This window comes from Podarcis melisellensis (assembly GCF_964234715.1).
Source record: "Podarcis melisellensis genome assembly, chromosome: 3".
Classification (NCBI taxonomy): Eukaryota; Metazoa; Chordata; class Lepidosauria; order Squamata; family Lacertidae; genus Podarcis; species Podarcis melisellensis.
The window spans coordinates 71,711,997-71,731,159 of NC_138530.1; the positions used below are offsets into that span (position 1 = coordinate 71,711,997).

The 19,163-nt window shown below is 43.1% G+C and overlaps 1 protein-coding gene across 1 annotated transcript; it reads left to right on the top strand.

Annotated features, from left to right (window-relative positions):
• Position 1: 1 nt before the first annotated feature.
• OSTM1 (osteoclastogenesis associated transmembrane protein 1) lies at positions 2–12,616 on the top strand. Its single transcript, XM_081904672.1, has 6 exons — positions 2–496; positions 5,126–5,240; positions 5,714–5,811; positions 7,979–8,140; positions 8,424–8,589; positions 10,306–12,616. Exons 1-6 carry the CDS (start codon positions 149–151, stop codon positions 10,359–10,361), a joined length of 945 nt encoding a protein of 314 aa, XP_081760798.1. The 5' UTR covers positions 2–148; the 3' UTR covers positions 10,362–12,616.
• Positions 12,617–19,163: the final 6,547 nt, after the last annotated feature.

A 19,163-nucleotide genomic window follows, 5' to 3' on the forward strand; every position in this document is an offset into this window, starting at 1 on the left:
CCCCCGCCAGCCCTGCGCGCGCTCACTTCCCTGTTGCACGTGACCTGGTTTCGCTTCTGCAAGCGGCGGCGGCGTTCGGCAGGCAGGACTCGAGGGCGGCTTCCCTTCTTCCTCCCGCTTCTCCCCGGGCGCGGCGCGGGTGGCGGCGATGGGCCCGGCCGCGCTTTTGCTGCTGCTTCCCGGCGCTCTGCTGGGCCTGTGCTCCGCAGGGAGCGGCTGGGAGGAAAGTGCCTGGGGAGGCCGGCGCCGCCCTCTGTCCTGGGAGCTGCTGGAGGCGGGGGACCTGGCGTCGCGGGGCTCGGGGCTCGCGGGGGACCTGCTGGACGCGCAGCTGGAGCCGGAGTGCCGGGAGCTCTTGGCTGCCTTCGCCAACAGCAGCGCCACGCTGACGGGCTGCCTTGCGCGGAGCGCCCGGCCTGTAAGGCTCTGCCAGAACTGCTACCGCCAGTTCCGGGACGCCACGGAGAACTACGAGAACATCGCCCGGGTGGTCGGGGTGCGTTTTCCTTCGCGTGCCTTTCGCGAGCGCCTGCTGCAGAAAGACGGGGCAGGGCTGGGGCAGGGGGGCGCGGGGACAGAGCTTCTAGGGTCTCCTAGTGTGTCTTGCGCTTCTGATAAACCAACTAAAAACCCTCTGTGGCGTCTCAAAAAGAGCCCATGGGAGCTTTTGCCATAAAAAACGGGTTAGCTTTTTTGCTTTTGCTGTTACGACAAACGTGGTTTCACCTCTGGGAAAGAGTGTTTCTGATGGGTTGCAAAAAGGAGTTCCTGTTGCTTTCTGTGAAGTTGTAGGCGTATTGGAAACTTATTTGTCTTTGGCCAAACCAAAAACAAAAAACCAGCAACCCATACTGTAGTGCCCAGAATGAAAGTTCTCCCAAACGGTAACAGCGGGGAAGTATTCTGGCAGTGGGATCCTACGCATGTCTTTCTGGAGTAAGTTTTAACTGAATTCGGTGGCCCATACAAGTTGTTTTAAGATTGAAGGCTTAGCTTGTGGGATGAAACCAGAGGCCTGCTTTTTACAGGGAACTATGAAGAGAGGAGAACAGTAGCAGCTTGTTCTTCTCCTACCTTGAAAGGTTAAAAGTGGAGGAGGGAAGGTCTCTGGGTTGCAAACTGATATGTTTACCTATATTCTTACACTCATTTTTGCTCCTGCTGATACATGGTGCCTGATGGAGTTAAAAGGTATACCAGTTGCAGCTAGTGGACTAGCTGGATTTGACAACTAGCTGGGCAAGGCAGACTGAATACAAACACAAAATTAAGCACACATGAGCAAGCTATGGGTTTGCAGCTTTCCTTTTTCAAAGACAATCTGAGGCAGGCCTGCACCACTTGTGTCCCACCCAAGCTAAGTACTGCTCCTCAGCCATATATTGTGGCCTGTTGAATGTGTCACACTCTCTGTTTTAGCAGCCCCAGGCAAGCACAAAAACAAGAGAGCGATTGAATCCTTGGTGGCGCATCATCGATGACCATTAAGCTACTGTATATTCAGTTTGGTGGGACACAAGTTATGCGGGATCTGAAATAAGAGTCAAGAACAATCTACTGAAAACTTGTCTGTATCTGGGAAATGTTTGTAGCTTTGTTAGCCTCTTCTATAGTCTGTGAAGAGACCAGTCACTACTTTGGCTCAGCAGGCACTTGGAAAGGAAACAAGAAGTGGCCTGTAACAGCTGGAAAAGAAGTTTAGGTCTGACTAATTCTATCATTGAATTTCAGTCAGTCACATGTGGGAAAAATCACTTCACTGGGGAGAATAACACATGGAAAATATTGATTTGGGATTGAGTACATGTGTGTGCATTCTGCAACTTCTGCTGTTGGATATGTGCCTTAGAGTGTATGACCTCTTTCAAAGTGGAAGGGCAGCTCTTCCTGGTCGAAGTAAATATAGGTTCTTCCTCTTGATTTGTGGATGAGGCAAGATTGGATCACAGCTGACTGTAAGGCCACATCTTACAGTAAGAAAAAGTGTAATTCTTGGAGGACTTTACCTCTGCAGGATGTTTGCTTTTGTTTTATTTACTAAATATATACGTACATCATTCATCCACTATAAGAATTCCTAGAGCAGCTAACAAGTTAACATCATAAAGTATTTATGTACAGTGGTACCTTTGTACTCAAATGGCTTGGCTTCCGAATGCCACAAACCCGGAAGTAAGTGTTCCGGTTTGCAAGTGTTTTTTGGAAGCCGAATGTCCCCCACTGCTTCAGATTGAGCACAGAAAGTTTCTGCAGCCAATCAGAAGCCACGCTTGGTTTTTGAATGGTTTCAGGAGTTGAACGGACTCCCAGAATGGATTAAGTTTGAGGACCAAGGTACCACTGTATGTTGATACAGTGGTACCTCAGGTTACAAACACCTCGGGTTACAGACTCCGCTAACCCGGAAGTAGTACCTCGGGTTAAGAACTTTACCTCAGGATGAGAACAGAAATTCCGCGGTGGTGGTGCGGCCGCGGCGGCAGGAGGCCCCATTAGCTAAAGTGGTACCTCAGGTTAAAAACAGTTTCAGGTTAAGAACGGACCTCCAGAACAAATTAAGTTCATAACTAGAGGTACCACTGTACTTTGGCTTTAAGTTTGTATGGTTTTAAAAGAGGATTAGATACAGTACACTGATGGGGGATAAGAATATCAGTTACTACTAGCCATGATAGTTGTGTTTTCCCTCTACTGCTAGAGGCAGCATACCTCCAAATGCCAGTTGCTGGGAATCACCAGTATGGAGAGTACAGTGGTACCTCGGGTTAAGTACTTAATTCGTTCCGGAGGTCCATTCTTAACCTGAAACTGTTCTTAACCTGAAGCACCACTTTAGCTAATGGGCCTCCTGCTGCTGCCGCGCCGCCAGAGCACGATTTCTGTTCTCATCCTGAAGCAAAGTTCTTAACCTGAAGCACTATTTCTGGGTTAGCCGAGTCTGTAACCTGAAGCGTATGTAACCTGAAGCGTATGTAACCTGAGGTACCACTGTAGCGTGCTCAGGTCCTATTTGGGGCTTCCCATGAGCATCTTGTTGGCCACTGTGAGAACAGGACACTAGACCAGATGGGTCATTGGCCTGATCCAACAGACCCTTCTAATGTTTTTGTAAAAAGAAATTAAAATTTGCAATGAAAAAGAACAATTAAAAAAAATTAATAGCAAAAGTTCCCTCAGAATAGCCGTAAAAGCTCATTTAGCTGCTTAAAGAGAAATAACTTCTCTTTATTAGCTACAATTATTTTATCATTATCAACAGTCATCTACAGTAGGATGTCCCACCAAGGATTCAATTGTTTTTGGTGCTGCCTTGTACTGCCAGACCAGAATGTGAAGTACCTGGCAGGCCACAGTTTATGGTTGATGAACTGTATTCAGCTTGGGTGGACCACAAGTTGTGCAGGCCTCAGCCTGAAAAAAAAATGTTTTCATTTGCCATCTAAATTACAGTAGGTGCCTCATGAGTTTTCTTGGGGAGGACACTGAAGCAGTCATTGAAAAGGGGCTCTCTCTGGTTCTTAGGTGCTTAGTATAACAGTGTCCAGGCAGACCATTGCGGGAGAATGTTGTCTAGCTAATGCAGATGGTAGTGGGGGTTCACCCTTTTGATTATTGCCCTGATCAAGAAAACTTGGAAATTTCGGGTTTAGCCATCTGAAAGAATCTTTGCATCTTTTCCACTCTGAGCAATTTGAACCTGGAAAGTTGTAAATAAAATTAACTTATGCGCTGCCTTTTGGCAAGTTCCCTCAGTGTCACTTACAAAGCAAATCCATATAAAACATAATAATTAACATATAAAATAAAAGTACCCATACAAACAACAGCAAAATGGCAAATGAACAGCATGATTAAGAATATTAAGCAGGAACAACCAAAGATGGGAAATGGAATTGCTTTGAGTGACAGATCACAAATATGAGCTGATATGGACAGACCCTTAATCTGAGGTCCTCAAACTTTTTAAACTGCTGCCAAGTAGATGTAATGGACCAAAACTAACAAGATTAAATCAGTCTAAGCCTAGCACTCCAACTTTGCTGGTTTCTGGATTGTAATGTAAGCTAAAGTCAGTGGTTTAAGTTTCCCTTTTTCCGCTTGTGCACTGTTTGTAGGGCCTTTGTGGAGGGCCTGTCTCTCAGTGGTGGAGCATAGGTACTGGGTTTAGAAGATCCCAGGTTCAGTTCGTAGTTGAAAGAATCTCAAGCAACAGGTTTGGGGGAAATCTTTGCCTGAGACATTGGGGAGGTGGTGCCAGCTAAGGCAATATAGGGCTAGACAGATCTGGATTGGTATAAGGCAGATTTGAGAGTTCTCCTTAAAGTAAAGGTAAAGGTAAAGGTACCCCTGCCCGTACGGGCCAGTCTTGACAGACTCTGGGGTTGTGCGCCCATCTCACTTAAGAGGCCAGGGGCCAGCGCTGTCCGGAGACACTTCCGGGTCACGTGGCCAGCGTGACATCGCTGCTCTGGCGAGCCAGAGCCGCACACGGAAACGCCGTTTACCTTCCCGCTGGTAAGCGGTCCCTATTTATCTACTTGCACCCGGAGGTGCTTTCGAACTGCTAGGTTGGCAGGTGCTAGGACCGAGCAGCGGGAGCGCACCCCACCGCAGGGATTCGAACCGCCGACCTTTCGATCGGCAAGTCCTAGGCGCTGAGGCTTTAACCCACAGCGCCACCTGCGTCCCGAGAGTTCTCCTTAGAATATACTTAAGACTGATTTGGGCAGCTTATAAATAGTCAAAACAGCATTCTAGCTCAGTCTCCCAATCCCAGTACTCTACAGATGTTTTGGACTATAAATCCCATCAGTCCCAGCCCAGCGGTCAAGAATGGTGGGAATTGTGATCCAGAACATCTGGAGAGCACCAAGTTGGGGTAAGCTGTTCTTGTTTCTTCCTTTCTTTTGCTTCCTGTTTTTCTTGTCCCATAATTAAATTATGGACTATTTCTCCTTGCCTGCAAGAGGCAGGTTGGCTTGCTTTTTTGAGTCATCTTCTATTATTTCCTCTGTGTACACTTTGGAGGAGTTGCTTGTTAAGATACCATGGTCTGAATGACATATATGTATATGTATGTATATGGATATATGGATATATAACAATCTCTCTCTGTCCCTTTCAGAATGCTACCAAGAGTAACCCTTGTGCCAAAAGTCTCTTGATGTCGGATAGACTGCAGATAGTTGTGGTCCTGGATAAGTTTTTTAATGACACCTGGCAAAAAGCAAACTGTGCAAGTATGTACTCTGTCTACTTTATTGCTGAATATCTGCGTTGTGCAAATTTACCTGATTCCTTATTTTCAAGCTACTTGTCCTGGGAGTAACCAAGTCCTTAATAATACGCAATGAAGGGAGAGTAACTCCCTATCCATATAATGGTCCCACTCCAAATTGTCCCCAGTCCAACATTTTGGGCTAGGGAAAGGGAGGACCACCTGCTAGGCAATGGTGTTAGAAATCTGCAAGCAGAGATGCTATTCCTCTTGTAACTTAAAGCAGAACAGTGATGATTGGGTGTTCCTAAATCATCCACATCTGAGAACATCCCTTGACAACCAGTAAATTTGAGCATCGGTATGAAAATAAGATGTTAGGATAAGAAAAGAAAAGCAGAAATGAGCAAGATCTCAAATATGAATATCCCTTAGCCAAAAACAACCTTCTGGAAGCAGTTGCTGGGATATATTGACATTTGTCTTCTTTCACAGGTTGTTTAAAGAACAACAGTGAAGGCTTATCGAATAGTACAGAGATGTTCCTGGCCTTATTCAATGAATCATTGGCATGCTTTGAACACAACCTCCAGGTATCAGTACCTGTTTATGTAAGGGTACAGTTGAGCCCTCTAATTGTGTAGTGAAAATGTTTTTGGTGGGTTTTTTTTCCCCGAGCAAAATGCGGCGAATGTAATTCTCAAACTCTTATGCAGTTTAGGCAGGTAGAACAATTATCTATAAAACGCAGGTGTTCACAACTGGGAGAACAAAATGCATTCTAATTAATGTTCACCTCCATTTCATATGCAATTATGGCGCTGTTTTGGTCTCACAATAGTTGGTAATTATATAGGAAGAGTCGTGTAATCTCTGCATATAGTAAATCACTTTCTTTCCTTATTCTGGGCCTTGTCACCCCTTGATTTAACTATATGGGTTTTCTGTTGTTTTGTTATAGTATGAGTTTAGCCATAGCTGAATACATTTAACTGAATGCATTTTTGAAAGTTGGGTTTTAACATGTCTGCAAATGAGTCGTGAAATCTTTCTAATCTGGTATCATTGGGATGTTGCAATGGCTGCCTTCTAGAAAATGATCCAGCTTAAGTTCAGTGCAATTGTGCACCCAGGTTTAGGGTTTTATATTGGTTTTCCACCCCAAGCTTTAATTTAGATCAGCACAAAATAAATAGCGTAATTGATAGCAATGGAGCTGTTTACCTGATAGTAAAATTAAGGCCACAAGACTAGAATGGTTTTAATGGCTTTCATTAGGTGTTGTTCAACACTAGTCATACTCAAGAACAGACCCATTGAAATTGGCTAACTTAAGTCCATTGATTTCAGTAGGTCTGTTTTGAGAATGGCTAACACTGGATAGCATTCTAGGCAATTAATGTGGAATTGCCATGGTTCCTCCACTCATGGGGCATCCACACAATGCCATTATCCAATCATCTCCCTGTATTTTCCATGTGGTCCTTTTTTTGTACCCTTTGAAGAGCTGACCTCCAAGTCATGCAACAGTGCTTTGCAAAGGCTGTTCCATTTCAAAAGTGTTTTGCCATGCACCTTGTGGAGGAGAGGTGTTGGAGAATGGCTTACCCAAAATCTCTTTAGGTGTGCAGAGCATAGTACTTTAGACATTTGGCCTGAAAGAATGTATACCTGGAGTATGGCTGTTTTAGGATTGCAGTGATTAGCAAAGCTCCAATTTAAAATTTCAAGTACATGTCATTATTTCAACTGACAGCTACATCTTACTGCTAAACTCTTGTTTGAAATAAGTTCCCTTTGCTTTCTTTAGAAAGCACTGCCAGATAAGTGTGCTTAGTGCCCCATGCCTTCATAATGTTGGTTGCCTGCTCAAGATTGTGTGTGTTTATAAGATCCTGGTAGCTACTCTTTGTCTACAATCACATTTTCACTGATGGAAAATGTAGAGTGTTTCCAGTGCATGCCTGTCTGTCTCTTCTCTCTTCTTTTTTTATCGATGATCCAAGTATCAAATGTTAAAATGTGCTGTTGTGATGGGTTCTGCGATAGCAAAACAATCCACCTATTGTTGATGTACAGTCATTAGCGTAACTGCTTTGCATTTATGTTGGAATAGTCAGTAGCTATTGAATAATGAGCGTTGTCAGCGGGTGGTAAATGAAAAGAATAGCACAAGTTGGACAAAAATGGATAAACTGACAGCTTGAAAACATACAAATGAAGTTCACCCAGAGCCCTGCAAATAAGCCTCTATTTAGTGCATTTTGAAGTACAACATGTCTCCTTCGTCTGCCTTTTCTGCCTAGCTTTGTCTTAACTTAGCTGCTTCCCTCATTTAAGCTGACTCATCATTTTCTCTTTGGACACCATCATATGACAAATGTTTTTGTTTTGTCAGCCGTCCAGACAGCTTATCTACAGTAGCCACCACAAAACATACATTCACTTAATGAATAAAACAATATTGGAAGGATTTGGCTTTCACAGATCCTTAATGGGATCTGGTTGGCCTTGCTGGATCACCAAATTAAAGAGTTAAACAAACCCACCCAGGCAGCTAAAGCTTTATTTTCATATCTCCCTTCTGGTTTTATGAATGGATATGGCACAGAAAGACTGGTTTTGGTGTAATCTGGGAAGCCTTTATCTGAAAACCTGAGCCAGCTTTCATTTATTTTTCTCGATTTGTGTGATGCTTAAGAATCTGCTGGATTCCATATCCATCTTTTGTAACACTTAATTTCCTGGTTGAATCTATAGCGGCAGGAGGACAATGCACCACCAGGTAACTACACAGAAGTATGCAAGAAGTGCAATGTCACGTATGAAAAGTTAAATGCCATGTACAACGCGATGCAGGAGAGTGAGAAGAAAGGTGAATCTGAAGAGCAGGCCCATTTGTGCATTGATGTGGAAGATGCAGTAAGTTTTCCTTCCCTTCATTTCATGTTGTGTGCCCCCTACACCTTCATATTACCCACTGTCCTTTCTGTAATGTTTTAAAACGTAAAAATTTAAGGTTTTATTGCCTTTCAAACTCAATGTGGTTTGTGAATAACTGCAATGGAGCATTCCTAGCCTCCGATCAGCCCCGCTGGAAGGGTTTGGGATGAGGCAGAGCACATGCTGCCGCTCGTGGCTGCGTCCACACAAATACGGATGATTCTCCCTGATGACTTAAGACCTGGAGTTTCCTTCTTTCTAGATGAATATTACGCGAAGGCTTTGGAGCATGACTTTCAACTGCTCCGTCCCCTGCAGCGATACAGTGCCAGTGATTGCAGTTTCGTCGTTCATTCTCTTTTTGCCAGTTGTTTTCTACCTCAGCAGCTTCCTTCACTCGAAGCAGAAAAAACGTATCCTGTTTCTGCGTAAGTAAAATCAGTTCATTAATTAATTTTTTAAAAAAGGAATCGGTGGTGGGTGGTGATGAAAAGATTGTCTGCAAGTTGTGCTTTTGTAACAAGGCTGCACCCACAGCGCATGCAGTGCAGCCATTCCAGCCAGATGTGAATAATTAGGACCTGAAGTTGTAGCCAACTATTGTTTTGAGTAGACTTGCTGAAATTAACATTAATGACTAACTCAAGTCCATTAATTTCAATGGATCTACTTTTGAGTAAGACTTGGTTGAAAACAAACCAGTGTCTCTGTCCACCCTGGTGTGCCCCTGGGTGACTTAGAAAACCAACCAAGACACCAGTGAAGGAGTGTGGGTGGAAGTGGAGGTGCATTGAACCAAGCAAGCTGCTTAGGATCTGGATGCCATTCTTTCTTGACAGAAGGCTGGTGTGAGCAGTGAGAGTTTGCATCGACCCCTCTGAGCCAAAGCACTGGGGTGGAACTCAGCGTAACACTAAGTGTGTGCACAGAATGAGGTCCATGGTGCACTGAGATTGTTCAGCTTTCTTCTTCCCACGTGCATACCCCCTTAATAATAATAATAATAATAATAATAATAATAATAATAATTTATTATTTATACCCCGCCCATCTGGCTGAGTACCCCCAATCACTCTGGGCGGCTTCCAACAAAACACTAAAATACAATAAACCTATTCTGCGTTTCTCCCATTCTTCAGAGCAGATTTAGGGGGGCATGCATGGGTTCGCGGGGTGGGGGTTGGAGTCCTGTTGCACAAGTAGATATCCTTCCATGCAGGCAACAACTTAGTTGAATCCCACCCTGGGACTCGTGGCTGGCCAGATGGTAGTAACCAATGGCAGATAATGAAGCAAGCCCCTCTTGTTTTTCATAAGGCAGCGGATGGTATGGTTCAGGAGCTTAATGCCTGCAGGTCATGGTTGCACCAGGAGGCCATATGTCTGAGGCCATAGTAGGTAGCTTTGGCTAGGTTGACTACACACTAACAAAATTAGTTGTAGCCTTTTCATTGAGTCATATTCATTGAGACATTTTTGGGCACAGTGACCTAATTTTCATAAATGTCACCAGACTGGAATCTTGTCTAGTTGGGTTAACTTGTTTCCCAAAATCAGATCCAGTCAACTGATCAGCATGTAGAAGGTGTATTTTGAAAACCTGTTGCATAAATGCACCCCAGTACTGTTGTACAGTGGTACCTCGGGTTAAGTACTTAATTCGTTCCGGAGGTCTGTTCTTAACCTGAAACTGTTCTTAACCTGAAGCACAACTTTAGCTAATGGGGCCTCCTGCTGCCGCCGCGCCACCGGAGCACGATTTCTGTTCTCATCCTGAAGCAAAGTTCTTAACCTGAAGCACTTTTTCTGGGTTAGCAGAGTCTGTAACCTGAAGCGTATGTAACCCAAAGCGTATGTAACTCAAGGTACCACTGTACTTAACTCCATGACCTCGGAGTCAAAGCAGATCCTAATGCAGATCTTTATTCCTCCCATGTTCTAGATCTTCACTCATCCCTTCTTCCCTGTGGGGGAGTGGGGCGCCATTTTGTGGTTTGCCTCAGGTGCCGAAATGTCTTAGGCCAGCCCTGCTTAGAAGGATCTTGCTTGTGGGAATTGTTTGGTAGTGTCTGCTGGCTTGGATCTCACATGTGAATATTTTATGTTGAGATGTGGGATTTTAAACACTCTCCTTTGTTTTCTAGCCAAGCGGATCCAGTCAAATGCCAATTTTGTGAACATACAAGACAAATGCAACTGAACCTTCAGAATGCAGACTAGAATGAATATTTATATACTGATCTGAAAGCAATTCATTCTGGTTTTGGCTTGTGCTGTGAGGTAACAAAGAAAACAACATGCAACTCTCGGATGGGTCCATTAATTGAAAACGTTGGCGTAACACTGTATGATCCTCCTGCTAGAAACAGATGCATTTCCAGCTCCATCTGCACTTGTGCTTTTGAGTCATTTGCTTTCTGATGGGTAGCTTTGGAACACATTCCTGTCCTTCACATTGGATTGATAGCAATCCAGTTTTAATTTCCACGTATGATGACTGTACAGGTTCACAACCTTTGCTATTATTTAGTAACATTATTGCTGGTCACCAGTGTGTTTATTTTTTTTAAAGAAAGATGTTGTCAGAAAATGAAATTAGATCTACTGCCTTAACTGATTATGATACTTTGCAACTTTCAGTTCTCATATGTCTTAGGTATGACCCCCTCATACCAAATCATTTTTTGAAATGCTGCTTAGCTCATTGACATAGTTTATACACTTTGAAATACTATGCTGTTGGCAACATATATGTCAAAACTACTGATCATCTGAATTATGTAATCCTTGTGGAATTTCGCTATGGCAGAAACCTTATGTCTCAATTACTGCTATGGATGGGGTTCCAAGCCCTTGAATGCTGTACTTCAGAGAATTGTATTTACATGAATCGGGGTTGTTTGAGAGTAGTAATGGTGGAAATTGCACTAGCTGAGGCATTAATGCTAAACAGGGTTCATTGCTTTGCTCACCACCAAACCCAGTGTTTCTAAAAAAAGTGGCTGTATATTTAAAAGTACATAGTATAAATATATTTCTTGGTACTACAGAGGTATTTTTGCTATTTTTGTATATATTGCCATGGGGTAGTCAGAGTAAAGAAAAATGAATGGAGATAATGAGTGCTAGGCAACAAATTAGTTGCCCTAGTGCAGGGATTAGCCCTAGCACTGTGGGTTTTACCCTTTACCCCCATGCAGTTCCTAAATCTGCTCCAGAGGGTTGGGGGAACTCCTGGAACCTATCTAAGGGATGTGCTAGAGTATGATGGGGACAACATTCTGCTGCACAGGGAGAAATCCTTGCAGGAGTAGAACAGTCACCTTAGAACTGTGTTGCATACAACCGTCTGAATTCTTGGCCTAGAACTTATATGGGCTTACAGCAGAGGTTTCCAAACTCTGTGTTGTGACAAGTTAGTGTGTCAGCTGCAGTGTGTAGTTGTGTCTCACAGACGCTCCCCGCATTCCTCCCAGGGCTGGAAAGGGAGCGGGCAGCCCACCGGTTTGCTAGTAAAAGTGAATTACCATGTTGCAAAACTGTGCATGTCTAAAAAGTATGTCAGCAACATGAAAAGTTTGGAAAGCTCTGGCTTATAGCCTAAACAAGTTCATGTATATTTATGGGAAGTATTGGGGTTTTTTACACAGATATTTTATGAAGATTTCTGAAGTTGATAGTGTTTTGTAGCAAATGAGGCACCGATTTTTCTGTCATTTTAACAAGGTATAAGCAAACTAGGACCTCTGATTTTCAGGGTCTTATATTAAGGTAGAGCTTAGTGCACCTCTTGTTTTTTTACCTTGAAACCACTATCGGACTAAACATAAAAGTGTGAAGCTCAGCAGCTTCTCTTCTCTCATCCTCCACTCCCCTACCCTATGGTTTCATGTGACTTCAAATATATTTAGAGCAGAAGTATGTTATGAGGTATTGCACTGTTTTTACCAGATATATATGTAATTCAGCCTTTCGGTGCAATTTGAAGGGGAATTTCCCCTTTCCCCTTTTCTCCCTGCTCCCCATTAAAAATGCTGCTTGTGTTATTTACCTTTTCCATCGTGGGAGTCAAGGCGGTTTTCCTCAAGGGGGGGCAGGGAGGGTTGATGCTGTTCTCCACTCCAGAATTCCACTTCAGAGGGCATCCTGAGTGGCTGAATTGTGTGAAAAGAAAGAGAGAATAATGAAGCTGCACATGACATGTAGTTCTATCCTTGGATTCAAATGCTAATGACACGAGGGAGTACCGTAAGTGGGACTGGCTTCCCACTGCTTGTGTTTGGAGTTTATATGAATATTACTGAAATCTGGGCCATCCTGGATGTGAGATGTGTGTGTGTGTGAACTGGAATAATTAGTGCTTATTGTTGGGACACAAGGTTGAAGACACTGATACTTGGCAGTCAAAAAGTGCCACCCTGCAACCAACATGGAATAAAGTGGTAGAAATCTGGACTCTGTCGCTGTTGTCTTTTTAAGAAAAACGTCACAAGTAAAGCAACCGTGAGGCTTCTTTCTACCCCCTCTAACATATTTTTGGATTTCACTGTAGCTCTTACTAGATTGGAGATTTAGGAGCAGGTGTGATTAAAACGTTGCGTTCTGACAGGGGGTCCAATGGTCCAGAAGGCAGTTTCTGCACATCCTGCATGGAGGGAAAGAGGGCCAGATGGGGCTCATCAACCTGGTAAGGTAGCCCATCTAGGAGAAGGAAAACTGATCTTAAACCTTCACTGCCTTGTGGCTATACTCGCTCGTGAAAAAGGCTTTAGAAGTAACCCCCGAGGAAAAATCCCTTGTGGGACACCTTCAGGAAATGAAAAGTCTAAGGGGTAAACGGCTCACAAATCCGGAGTAGAGCTCCCAAGACAGTTGGGTGGCACCTTGAATACCACCTCCTGACATCTCCTGCAGCCAAGCTGGTGCCACATGTATCGCTCGGCTTTCCTTTGGACCACATAAGCCAGGCTAGGGGTGGTGGTGGTATTGTTGTCTGGGCAGTCCAGGACCTCAATACACACTGCGCAGGCTTGCGCCCCAGTGCAGCACCTTCAGTGCTGCTAATGCTGCAAAAGCAATTTAGGGGGCAGAGCAGTTATGAGTTTGCAGTCTTTGCAACCACAGCAGGCACTGATTCTCCAGTGGTTTGACTTTACCCCCAGGCAGGCCCATGCAGAAGGCGACGGGTAGTTGGGTACACTTGCCCTGGGCCTCGGAGGGCTAAGCCAGCCAGCGGACCCCAGCATGGACCGACTGCTTTTTTGTTTGAGTTTTAACTTTGTTCTAACAAGACTCCCACCCTGGGTGTCAGAAAAGCTCTACATGGGCCTGGCCCCAGAGACACACTCCATTGTCTCCTGAGACAGACGGATGCCACCAACAACTTATTTGGGGGGCGTGGGGTGTGTGTGCATGAACTTGAGATTACTTCAGAAGCCCAGCCTCGCACCCGTGTGGACTGGCACACAATCAGGTGATAGGAAAACATTTTGCCTTGTTATAGTTTCAAGGTACACCTTACAATTGCAGTAATTGGAAATGTAATGACACTATTGTAGCTCTGAGCATTTGACAGCACTGCGCTATTTTTTCCTGTGGAGTTAATTAGTCTCTTCTTTGATTAAAAAGACCCTATGAGACATTACCGGGGGCTTGGAATTCTTAGGTTTATTTCTGCCCAGGGCTGTGTGCATGTAGCTGTTCGATGGATTCCCCCCCACCCCCAGTGGCAATTCTCATGTGTACCTTACAACAGGGCTTAATTGGAGCTTAGACACACATTTGCACTTTGTCAGTTCTGTCAGCACAAGCATTTCAGTTTGCCTGAAAGAACGACCCCATTCAACCTCCTGCATGCTGTTCTGGGGGTTGTCCAGTCCTGATTTGGGGTGGGGGTGCAGGGGAAGGGGGCAAAGTCCCACTGTGTTCTGGCACCTGCTAGCACACCTACCAGTAGTTTAACCCAGCCCAGGGTTTCCTATACATTGAAAACCCAACATGATGATACACTGGATTCATTTGCACCAAGCTTTTTCAAGCTGCAGGCTTTTGCTTCCAGTTGGACTTCAGTAGTAAAGTATTCTCTGCCACCCACACTGGCATGTTTGTTAATTATTACTGTTTCTCTCAGCTATAGGCCCGGATAGAGAGCTGGGGCTGTCCCATTGTACAGCATAAGGGAGTATAGGCAATGCAGTAGAAGGCCTGGATGGAAAGCATTTCAAGTGGGTTGTACTGTAAATCATATGGAAGTACAATGTGCCTGCTAAGTGTATAAAGCTAAACTATCCCACTATGCATATACCTCTAATTGTCTTTCGTAAGCTGCCTTGGGAGGTCTCTGAACTGAAAGGCAGCATATTAGTACTTTAAATAAACAAACAGGGTGTTCTAAATAATTATATCTTCCTAACAGGACGGAAGTTAGTAACACCCTGTTCCTAAATGACTTTCAAGCAGCCCAGGCAAATGAAAACTTCAATAAGCTACTCTGAGGAAACCCCACAATAATTTAACAACAAACTAATTTTGATGAAATAAAAAAAATCTACCCAAGTGGAAGTGCATCCAGTTGTGAAATGCCACCGTATATGCTTCCACCTTGAAACATTTTGATATGTTTGTCAATTCTAAGTCAAAACTGTGTCTTGGTACTTGGTGCAGAATTATAATAAAGGCATTGGTGCATACTTCCTCAATCAAGTAAATTGCCCTTTCTGATTTTGAGTTTCTCCAATCTCCTTAAGAGATCCACAAATCACTTAAGTTTACCTGCTGTTAAGATTAGTTTTGTGGGATCAGCAGCACTAAGCTACTTTAAAATAGAAGTATGCTGAATTTCAGCCAGAATAAAGTAGGATTTCATGTTGCAGAATATGCCCTTCATGTAGGTAGGATGGAATAATTGAGAATAATATTTTTTGGTTTCAAGTTATGTAATGTTACCTGTATGTTACTGAGAGAGCGAGGAGAAACCACTTCTTACTGTTTTTTAAGAGCTGGCTACTTTTGTACCTATTGCATTCATATTTCAAGATGCTTGGATTTAGCCAACTACTGCCCTTAATAGCATTACATTGATCTGAGGCATCATATGATGAGGAGCGGCTCAATGCAATCGTTCATTCATGCTGAGAGCCCGTGTGCGCGTATAAATCTTCGGAATGACAGCTTTGCTCTCATAAGCAGTGGCTTTTTGAGCGCATTCACATTAAGTAGGTCTCAAAGTCATTACTCTTGGGGATGGGGGTTAAGCACTTAAAAAGAAAAAGCTGCTTTATGATTTTCCTAGTTGCTAAGCCAAATGAAAGTCCTCATGTGATTTTTGTTGTTCTTGTTTCAATTTAAGAGAATGAAAGACAACTTGTTTCTAAACTTACAGGGTTATTCTTTTGTGGTATAATGCTGTTTCTCTCCACATGATTTAAAAATTTACATTGTGCATTCAATTTTTTACTTTACCCATTTTATTTTTGTACCTACTCTCCATGAAAAATCCAGCAAATAAGCAGCAAGAACTATGCAGAAAAATATTTTTTTTGTAATGCTATCAGGTATAATAATTCTTTCTTTGAAACAGCTTTGTGTAATTGGGTTACAGGAATTGGCAGCTTTTGGGGGCCCATGATCACATTTTGGAATCAATATTTTGCTGAAGGTGCTGTCACAAAATGGTTGCCGATGTGGGCATGGTCATGTGCACCCAAACTTTAGCCCTCTTCCTCTCTCCCAAGACACACAAACCAGCCTCAGAGAGAAGAGGAACAAATCCCCATTCCCAGAGGGGACATGCTCCACTTCTTTCCCTGCATTGGGTCTGGCTGCCTCTGCTTCCCACAAATTTATGTTTTCCTCTCTGTCCTTTTGAAAACATTTTCTACAGGGCACTCTCCCTCCTTCCAGCTTGGGTGCAGAAGTTAGCCTGGGGGAAAATGCATAGAGAGAGAAAGTGGGAATTATGCAAATCCTACTCCTTTGATCAGTTCTATGTGCTGTTTACGGAGTAGCTGCTCCCTTCTGCATCTGATGGAGGGGAGAAAAAAATGTTGGGGAAGCACAAGAAGCTTTGGAGTTGCTGGGGGAAGTCAGCATAGGTGCAATTAATTCCACTGGCATCAGGTTGGTGATTCCTGAGTTAACAGTTATCTACCTCATTGGTAAGAAAACCAACTGATGAAGAATGTCACAGATGAGTATTGGTCTTGCAAAAAACATAGTCAAAATATTGGTGTCTTACCACACAAAGTTCCCTTGTGTTTAATCTTGTGATTAACGGTGATGAAAGTATGGTTTTCCCACTGTGTGTAAACAAAGTGGGTACATGCATTGATTGGGTACACTCCAGTCACTGCGTGGAACAGGGATGGGAAAACTCTGGCGGATGGGTGTTGTAGTTCCATATCACTGGCCATGCTAGCTGGGGCTTTATTAGTCATTTATATCCTTCTTTTCAGGGTACAGATCTTCCCAGCTGATGGGAGCTGAAGTCCAACATCTCCTGGTGTAAGAGAGAAGTAAGGGGTGGTACAGTGCGGCTCTCAGCTGTACTAACTTCATTTACAGTTTCTTTCGGTAATGTGCTTATTTGGGAGCCTGAATGGGTTTATACTTAGGTCCTGGTATTGTTAAAAGTTTTCCACATACATAAGGGTTTGATTTGCAGAGTGGCAAAACATGCTTATTGACGTATTTATGCAAAATATCAATGGAGAAGAATGATATGTTCTGTCGACAGTGTCCCTCTGAATACCAGTCTAGGATTTGCAAGAGGGAAGAGCTATATTTCACTTGGCTCTTGCTTGAGGATTTCCCATGGGCATCTTGTTGGCTACTGTGAGGACAGGATGTGGGCCTAGATAGGCCTTTGGTCTAATCCAGCAGGGCTCTTCTTTCGCTTCTTGTCCAAGTTCTCTTGTGCACAGATGTCTGACATGTGCCCAGGCTACTGCCTTACTGGCGTAGATAAAAGGTTGAGTGTAGTTGTAAATTTGAAACTCACTGTGGGAAGTGACCGTAGCACAGAGCAGGGAATCCTGGTGATGGAGAGTCACCTGCACTTCATAATTTACAACTGCATTACTGTTTGGTGGGTATGGTAAGAGGACATGCATGTTCTGCCACAGCTGCCTCTGTTATATGCAGCAGATAATGCATACAGGAGTGCATACAGAAAACGGGTTCGCCGTGGCCTTGGGGCAGACGCACAAAATCATGTCCTGTGCTTATTGGATGGGTATTGAATCTCAGAAAAAAATGAAACCATACAAACAAATCGGAGAGGAATAGCCCAGAATTGTTAAGCCAAAACCACACCCCTCCCCTACAAAACATTACGCTGTAAACTAGATAGAAAATAGAAGAATTGATTTGTAAAACTCATATAATTGTTGGTTGCAACCAGACCAACCATTTCTCAGGGAGGCAGAAATACGTTGGACTTTTCCCTTATCATCTGGTTTAATAAGGCCCTGCATATTGCAATTTCATAAAAATTGACTCGTTTTACACATGTTTCACGAGACACTACTAAGCCAATGGAGTAAGCCAATGATGTCCAGTATAGTAAAAAACAAATTCATGGCTGGTGTGTTCCCACTAAATTTGATTTTAATTGGTGTTAGCCTTTTCTGCTTCCATGAAAATAATATTCCAATTTTCTTGCTTGGATGAAGACTTTCTATGTTATGGTGCATCACAGATCTGTAGTGGCCAGTCACCACTTGGTTCTTTGTTTTGTTATATTGTAGAATGTTTTGATTACGTAATAAAGTCTTTAAAGAAAAGAGACTTGTCTGTCATATGTTCTTTCTATGGTTACAGCAATCTCATTTTAATTTTTATTGCTTTCTGAAGAAAAGGACGAGGAAAAAAATGAACAGAGGCACAATTTGCTGCTAATTTTGCCTTTTAGTTGTGTTTCTTCCTTTCTTTTAAAGAATTGCTTCCTTTCATCAAGATATTTTGTCTGAGAGGATATGGACCAGTAATGGAGCAAGTGTTGTTTAACAAGGTTTATAATTGGCATTCCTTCTTAGCATTAAGGGCCCTGCAACCTTGTGAACAATGGAGGATTTAAAAGAAACTGCTTACAGTAAAGGACACTCCTTAAAAATATATTATGCTTAAAAAAAATGTTACTGAATTGACACTTCTTGTATAGGGGAACTTATTTTGTCCTTCACATTTGATGACTAATTTATAACAGAATGGCTTTGGAACAGCGTGTTAATGGTATTATGTCTGGCTCTTATAGTCTGCTTAATCAAGTGCTCTGGTCTGCCTCTCCTCCTCCCCATCCCACTTCCTAAAGGAAAAAAGTGCCATTTTCATTTTGTAGCAATTATGTTCTTCACACTGAGTATTGTGTTTTTATGGAAATTTTAAGGAGATTATTGCAGATAAATGTGGAGATTTTGGTGTGTGTCTGTTTTTTTAAAAAAAACTATCTGAAATAGCTGACTTACTTAACACTCGTGCTAGAAGTTTAGCTATAAATTGACTTCCATAACCTTTGCTTCTTTCTGTCTCTAGTTTAGATTTCATATGGACCATGTTTTCAATCCTGATAATTCAGTCATCCATCATCTCAAGGCAGAGATAGATGATACGTTTTATCAGTGATACGACGTTCATGGTATGTTCACTCGTTTTCTGATCTTGTAAACAGGTTTGTCATGTTTTTGTTATGTTCAGAAATCTCTGCTTGATTCTAGCCTCATTCTGATCTTTGTAATGTTAACAGGTAATTTGTGACAACCATTTGGATGTTCACATAGAGCTGGTGCTTCTGACTGGCATACTTGTAATGTGTCAGTCAGCACCTGTCATTCTGAGGCAGCTGCAAGGCCTTAGTGCAGGGCCAACAGCACTGACAACTGCTCTGAAGCCTCCAAGCTGGGTGCAGGAGCTGCCATTTTAATTTTCCACCATGCCCCTGATATAGCATCTAGGGCATTGTTGGAAATTTGCTACTCCTGCTCCTGCATTAAGCCTGAGAGGGCAA

What these genes read in the sequence shown, in the direction of transcription:
- OSTM1 (XM_081904672.1), top strand. Translation starts at nt 149, where the DNA reads ATGGGCCCGGCCGCGCTTTTGCTGCTGCTTCCCGGCGCTCTGCTGGGC. An exon ending in ACATCGCCCGGGTGGTCGGG is followed by an intron (nt 497 to 5,125) that starts GTGCGTTTTCCT and finishes TGTCCCTTTCAG; the next exon opens with AATGCTACCAAGAGTAACCC. An exon ending in GCTTTGAACACAACCTCCAG is followed by an intron (nt 5,812 to 7,978) that starts GTATCAGTACCT and finishes TTGAATCTATAG; the next exon opens with CGGCAGGAGGACAATGCACC.